Genomic DNA, 7,579 nt, shown 5'->3' on the forward strand with positions numbered 1-7,579 from the left:
CCAGACGGACACCAAGGAGACCCAAACGACTCACCAACAAAGGCAGCACTCCCTTTATTAGCCTGGCAGACACAAGAGAGGGCAGCCGGGCCGATGGTACCAAAGTGGGCATGGAGGGACTGCTCAGCCCAGAGAGAGAGAGAGAGAGAGGAAAAGCCCCAAGAGAGAAAAAAAAAAGGAGGGAGGGAGTGTGTGCAAGAGGAGGGGTCTTCCTCTTAAACCTCTGCAGGAAAAGGCACTGGTGAGCCAGCAAAACCTCTCCTGGGGCTGAGCGCCCCCCCCCCCACACACATACGTGGCCCCCTGTTCCAGAGGTGTGAATGCAAAAGGATTCTGGGTTCCAGTTCCTTATAGCCCTAAAAAAAAACCCTCATCCCCTCCTCCAACGGCAGACTTGGTCCAAGGGTCCATGGTCCCTACATCTCCTCCCGCGCCCCGCTGCGTTCCGAGGGGTCCCGAAGCAAGGGCCTCGCTTGCTGGCCGTAGGATCCATGCCGTGAGGCCAGCATCTTTTTGGTGGCCGTGACAAGGCGGGCGTAGCTGTCGGGGTCGTAGAGACTGGCCCCGGAACGGGCGGCGAGCAGCGGCAGGTGGTCGTGGCGACGGTGGCGACGGTGGCGCTTGGCGTAGAAGAGCGGGGGCCGGCGCTGGTTCTCCCCCTCGTGCAGGGAATCCGGCAGAGGCTTGTTGGTGCTCTCCGGGAGCAGCATGATGCTGAGCACCGACAGGATGGCGAAGGAAGCAAAGACCACGTGGTGGAGGAAGAAACCCCGGCTGTTGTGGATGTCCATGAGGGGGGCGGCCGCCCAGCCCACCGATCTGGTGGCCAGGATGAGGCCCAGCCCGGATCCCCTGCAGAAGTGGGGGAGGGGGAAGCCAGGTGGGACTAAGATCCTGCTCTCCCTCTTTCCTTCCAGGGCCTCATCCTGTGCTGCTCTTTCTCCTGCTCCTTGCCCCAGCGGCTGCTGCCACCGCCACGGAAGGACAGGCAGCTGCCGCATTGACCTCCCTAGCCCAAAATGGCCCACTCGGACCGGCAGCCGCTCCCTCGGCTCTCAGGCCGGGCTCTCCCCTCGTGCCCTGCTACCCAGTGTGTGGAGAGTACAGGATTTGGACCTTCAGGGGGAGCCACCGCACGAGAGCAGCATTCTTGCTTGGTTCAGGTGGGAGGGTTAGGGTTAGGGTTATCCTTCCTGAGACCCTCCAGAACCACGAGCACGGATCCAGCCACACCAGGAGGACCAGGCGTGGGGGTCCCGCTTCTGAGATCCTGTGACCGGCTGCCTGCAAAGCCCACGAGGCCTCTCGGATGCTCACTCACAAGGGACTGAACAGCCTCAGGCAGAAAAGACCTTTGTGTGTGCATGCCCTGCCTCCCTGGGGTAAGGCTGCTGTTATCACTTTAAATGTAGGTTTTGGAGTTTAGTTTCTCCCTCTGCATGGGTGGGCATGCACGCACGCAGGCACACATAGGGGGAGAGGCAGGGTTCTCTCTCTCTCTCTCTCTCTCACCTGACCACCGTGGGCAGCACCTCACTGACAAACAGAATGCTGAGGGCAGCGACCGCTTGCGACGCCAGGATGCCCAGGACGGAGAGCGCCAGGACCAGCCAGGCCATGAGGTCTAGGGAAGGCAAGGGGGAAGGAAGAGAGCGAGGACAGCTCAGCAGCAGGACCTGGCAGGGGACAAACCTCCCACCACCACCACCACTACCACACACACAACAGATCACCATTTGTTCCATCAAATCTGCCTGCACAAAGAGAGTGCTTACAGGGTGAACCTCGACAGGTGGCTCTAGCAAGCAAGCCAAGTGGCATGCACCAGAGTCAGACTGGGATGAGATGACTGTCTCTTCGGAAGAAGCCACAGTACAGACCCCCTGAGGCACAGCCAAGCCAGGGGGCCGATCCATGGCTCTTTTGAGCGCCGTGTGCCATAGTCTCTGGCAGGCAGAGATCTCCCGGGGAGACGCACTACCTTGCAGGGGTGCCCTTGGAGTCCCTCCTCCCAAGCGCCTCACCCACGGACAGCCCTCTTCTTACATTGCATCAGAGCCAGCAGGAGCAGGGAGGAAACGCCCGTCAGGATGGTGCTGAGCAGGAGGACGGCCCGGCGCCCAAAGCGATCCACCGTTAGGCAGAGGAAGAGGAGGGCGACTCCCTTGCAGGCCGCCAGCAGGAAGTAAGGGAAGTAGAAGCGGGGGCCGTAGGGGGCCAGGTTGCGTGTGAAGCAGTGGCGGATCCCACTGCCAATGAACCTGGAAAGGGGGGGGGTCAGCAAGTCAGAGGGAAGGGCGGGGGAGGGGAGGAAGGAAGACGGAAAGGCTGTAAGAGGCTCCATGAATTAAACGGCAGCTATGAAAACAATGCACTGTGGTTCCTTGAGCGATTTGGGGCCAATTCCAAACAGGGGCCCGGGCCTGGGGAAAACAGGGTTTGGGAAAGGACAACAAGCATCAAGAAGAAAGGGGAGAGGGATCCGACACCCGCTTCTCCCTTCTCTGAGTACCCCCTCCCACTCCACCCCCAGATCTCCATCCATAACTCTTTCCTCTCTCCCCCCCCCCAAAATAAAACACCCCTCTCTGGCTCTTACGCAGTGAAGCCGAGGATGAGACTGTTTTTCCACACCACGCGGGTACCAAGGAGGTGGCAGAGGCTGTGGTAGTGGGGCTGGGGAGCCCCTCCCGACGAGGCATCCTGTTCTGGAGGGAGGAAACTGGGGGTTGTTACCACACCCACACCAAGGCCGCGCAGCCGCAACCTCAGGAGGGCTCAAGGCGGAGGGAGGAGGTGGCTGTCGGTTGCAGGACCAATGTCCCACCACCACCACCACCATGAGCTTCAGCTCCTCCATGGGGGAGAGGAGGCAGCGTGGCTGAGCGTGCCACCTGCCATTCCTGCCCCTGCCGAGGCCTCACCTGCAAGGTCCTGCTCCCCTACGTAGGAGTCCTCCTCCAAACAGAGGCCGCCGCCCTCAGCTAAGCTGCGCAGGACTCTCTGGCCTTCCTTAAGCTGGCCAGTGGCCAGGAGCCAGCGGGCCGACTCCGGGAAGAGGGAGGGGCACCTGCGCCAAAAGGAGAGATGCAGCCTGAGAGGGGAAGCTGAGCACCCGTGCCCTTGTGGCGTAACCCAAGGGAAGGCGGCTGGCTGACCGTGCCGTGAAGGGCACCAGCATGGCTTGGCACGTTCCTCTTTCCAGCCTCGGCCAATCCTGCCTGCTCTAACCCCGCCGTCTGCACCAGCAGCAGGGTGTAGAAACAGCCCAGGCGAGACTTCTGGGGTGGCGCCCGGCGTTGGACCCCCATGGCCCAGAATTCACTCCCCACAGAAAGTGAGTACATGGAGCTAGGAGCAAAAGGAAGTGTTTTTGCTTTGCTGGTCTTTGTTCCCAACGATATTACGACTTCAACCAAAAATTGTCCTTAAAACTTAAGGTAAATGATAAATAACATAATGGGTGTAAACGTATAACTTTCTCAGAAAGAGAGTTGTGGTTTTTTTTGTTTTTTTTTTTAATTCAGTCCCAGTGAGACCTGGGTTCTTTCACAGAATTAATTAGGGACCTGGCAACAAAAGATAGCTTCTGGACTAACTTATTATGCAAGCCTGTTCGTGAGAGAAGGAGCTTCCACAGTCCCTGTTGCCCCGTGAAAGCCACCCACAAGGCCACGCTTGCCGTGGCAGAAAACGAGAAGCTGGCCTCCGTGCTGTTTACCTTGCCAGGCAGATAAGCCCTACCCTGACCTGGAGCTGTGGGCACAGCCCCTGGCCGAGTCGCACCCTTGACGCCTCGGCCTCATGACTCTGCACAGGTGTGCCCGGCCGGGACCCTAAAGAACAGCCTCTGCAAGGAGGCGAAACGGAGCGCCCCCCCCCCCCGCATATTGTCAAGAGAAAGGAGACCGGCAACGGAGGAGCCCGGCAGTGCCTGCAGCTTGTTTCCCACTGATTTGCCTGAGGTGCCTCTCCTTGGCGGGGGTGTCTGGCTAGGCTAGAGGGGGGGCACCCCCACTTGGCCAATACTGCTGGGGCCGATCCCACAGCAAACCACTTGGCACCTCCTCAACCCTGCCAAGGCCACCCGGCCTGAGGGTGCTTGACCGGGACTGAGAGAACCCTCGTCTCTGAAGCACCATCTTGATGGCGCTCTTAAGCTCAAGGGTGGCGGGACGGTGCTCAGCCCTGCCGCCTCCACCCCCACCGCCCTGCAATTGCTTCTAACGGCTTCCTGGGATTTACGCAACGCTGGGTGTGGAGAGGAAGGTGTGGGTGTTCAAACAAGGGCTGGGACACAGAGACCCACTAGGAAAGGGAACTCATGGTGTGGCAGAGTTGATCAGTAGGAAATGCAGATGTTCTCCCCGCACGCCCTGGACGGCTCGCATCCCTCTAGACCCCCATCCCTTTTAGGAATGTGTCTCTCCCCCCCACCCAGGAAGAGCTATACTTACCACCAGCAAGCAGCCAGCAGTGCAAACCCCAGCGTGACTGCTCCCTGGAGGAGACGCCACTCTCGGCACGCCACAGCCAGCCCGGGTAACAACAGCTCCCCCGCCACCCAGAAGAACCCGGCCGTCATGGTGACCCCCAGGCGGTGGGGAGGGTCACACAATTCCAGTCCTGGGGAAGGAGAGGGGAGGGAGGGTCGTGAGCCGCAGGGCCAGTGGCGACGGGGGGAGGGGGAAGAGAGAGCAGGGAGGGATGGAACCAGGTGTGCAAGGCCACCATGGAAGGGCACACTCCTCTGGGGCCCACCCCACAGCTGAATGGGTGACAAGAGGTCACTCACGTGCAATGTAGAGGGAGACGAAGGTGCCTGCTAGCATCGCCCCGAAGGCCAGGTGTGTGATGACAAACATAACGTAGCTGACAGCCAAGGCCACGGCAAGACCAAATGGGATGGACAACATCAAGGCCAAAACAAAAGTGGCCCTCCGACCAAACCTAGGGAGATTCAACAGAGGACAGGGAGGGAGGCTGCAGGGTGGCCTGAAAATTCACCCTGGCTGCAACAGAGATGAAAGCACCATGGCCCACTACAGCAGGCAAGAGAAGAAGCTTTGCAATTAGAAGCAGAGCAGCTTTCAGCCATAAAGGACGTACGATTATCCTCCAAATGCTGCTTTGCGATTTCACATCTTTGAAATTGGAGTGTCATTTTAGGCTTGGCCATCAGGAGGACACAAGTGGCTCTGTCCCCACATTGACTGTGCAAACACTACGTTTCAACAACAATTAACACTTTTGGCAGAATATGATGCACCTTAACAGCCCACCCTATTACAATAAATAAAAATATTTGGTCCTCTAGTCTAGCCCAGTCGTCTACAACTCCAGATCTTAGGAAGCAAAGTGACTTTTCGACCCTCTCTGACTTGATCCTCCAAATGCTGGAACTGATCTTGGCCTCTTCTGGCTCAGTGCAGGAGATAAGGCATTCCTGCTGCTAGATCTCAATTAGGAAGACTAAAATAAGCATCTAGTCCTCACCAAGGAGTCACAAACATGCAAGCTGCACCTGCTAGAAGCTCAAGGGAAAGTGAAGCAAGGTGGCGAAGGTCCTGGTGGAGGGAGAAAAAGGAAATTGATGGTTTACCTGTCACAGGCGGCACCAAAGACCACGAAGCCAAACAGCCATCCCAGGAGGTACGTGGTTTGCTCCAGGGGCACTTTCCAGTGGTTGGAGCACACCAGATCCCACTGCGAAGCCAGGGTAGGGGGAAGGGGGCACGAAATACAGGACAGAGATAAGGCAGCTGTGCCAGCCTGTTTCATCAAGGCCAATGCCAGCCCCCACGAAACTGCCCAGGCAGCTTTAAGGAAGGAGCCTTTCTTTCAGTGGGAGTTTCCCTGGACCCCTCTCCTCCACCTGGGGCTGAAGACAGGGTGTGCAGGAGTTAATGAATCCTCTTCATCTTTAAGGTGCCCCAAACTCTGTTTTAGGGTTTGGTTTTGCACCTGATGAAACAGGGGTCATCTCGGTGGAAACGGAAATGCAGGTGTTTAAAGGCACCTCTTACTTCTCTTGGTTTCTGTTTGCAGTTGCCTACAGAAACCAGACTTTCCTGGGGGGGGATCGGCGATCCCAACAAGCTTAACTTAGCGGGAGAGCGTCTGTGGGAAGGAGAAGAACCGGTGGGGGAGAGGGGGGACCCTCTTCTGGGGAGGAGGCGACCGACCCCCTGCCAACCCTCCGGCCATCTGCCAGGAGATCCTGGCTCAACGTCCTGCTCCCCGGCAGCCCCCCCTCCCCCCGGGCTCTAGAGAAGGTGAGCGAGAGGAGAGCTTCTGGCGAAGGGCAGGCTTTCCTACCAGGTGCGCAAATATTTCTCGCAGCGCTTGGCCCAGCATCAAGGGCCAAGGTTTCGCCTCTTTGCGCGCCGGCCCGCCCGCTCGCTCGCCCGCTGCTCCGGGAGAAATTGGGCCAACCGCTCTCCCCCCTCCCCCGTTGCATGGAGCCCCTTGGCCCCCGGAAAGGCCGGCGGGTTGCAGGCCACAAAAGGGACGCTTCCCGCCTGTGGCTCCGGCCCCGCGCACCTTCTGGAAGGGGCACCGCTTTTGACGCGCCCGCCGCCGCCTCCCCAGCCTGGCGCGGGCGAAGTGGGGCCGCCGGTTCCCGGCGGGGCCCTCTCCCTGCCCGGTCCCGCGGCCACCGCCTTCGGCTCCCCTCCCGCCCCCGCCCTTGCCCTCGCCCTCGCCCTCGCCCACGGACCGACCTGGCTGACGGGCGTGGAGCGGAGGCCGGCCTCGGGGGGCCCGTACTCCCAGCCGCGGGTGCAGGGCCCGGTGGCGTTGGGCGGCCCGGGGGCGCCGCCGGGAGGCGGGTAGCGGAAGAGCAGGCAGGGGCTGCCGCGGGGCGCCGAGGCGTTGTGGAGCGCGGCGCCGGTGGCGTTGCGCAGGGCGGCCGGGAGGAGCGCCGGGTCCGGGCGGCAGCGGTGGGGCGGCGGGGCGGCCAGCAGGAGCCCCGAGGCCAGGGCCAGGGCCAGCGGCACGGCCGGCAACCAGGAGGCGGCCGCGACGCGCCACGCTCGCCGCCCGAAGCCGCCCGTCGCTGGGGCCATCCGCCCGGGCGCAGGCACGCAGGGAGCGCTCCGACGGGACGGGCGCGCAAGCAAGAGAGCCAGGAGGGCAGCCGCCGCCGCCGCCACCCCGACTCCAGCCGGCCGGGCTCCGGCGCCCCGCCTCGAAACCCGCCTCCCCCGGCGGCCGTCCGCCCAGCCGGGCCCGGCCCCCGCCCCGCGCGCCGTCGAGGAAAGCCCTGGAGGCAGCCAGCCAGCCAGCCAGCCAGGGAGCGGCGGGCCTGAGCGCGCCCCCAGCGCCTCCTCGGCGCCGGAGACTCCTCGGGCGGCGCGCTCCCGGCGGTGCAGGGGGACCTGGCTGCAGAGCCCGAGGTTGGGAGTCGAACACACACACACACCCCCCGCACATCCCCGACGGATCGGGGCTGGGCTGGATGATCCCTCGGGCCCCTTCTTCTCTGGGCTTAGCAAGCAAGCCGTGCCCATTTTCATCCCGAGTGGACTTTTCCACGTTTGTCCGCAGCAAAACTAGTTGCTGGAGGTAGAGACGGGCA

General features: G+C 61.4%; 1 protein-coding gene across 1 annotated transcript; it reads right to left on the minus strand.

The window, feature by feature from the left end:
• Positions 1-30: 30 nt before the first annotated feature.
• Positions 31-7,102, minus strand: SLC22A31 (solute carrier family 22 member 31). The gene is made up of 9 exons (XM_072980651.2): positions 6,723-7,102; positions 5,603-5,706; positions 4,796-4,950; positions 4,458-4,626; positions 2,925-3,070; positions 2,600-2,708; positions 2,047-2,261; positions 1,513-1,624; positions 31-852 (listed from the first exon to the last, which is right to left on the minus strand). Exons 1-9 carry the CDS (start codon positions 7,065-7,067, stop codon positions 417-419), a joined length of 1,791 nt encoding a protein of 596 aa, XP_072836752.2. The 5' UTR covers positions 7,068-7,102; the 3' UTR covers positions 31-416.
• Positions 7,103-7,579: the final 477 nt, after the last annotated feature.

The sequence above is a fragment of the Pogona vitticeps genome, chromosome 10 (genome assembly GCF_051106095.1).
Source record: "Pogona vitticeps strain Pit_001003342236 chromosome 10, PviZW2.1, whole genome shotgun sequence".
NCBI lineage: Eukaryota > Metazoa > Chordata > Lepidosauria > Squamata > Agamidae > Pogona > Pogona vitticeps.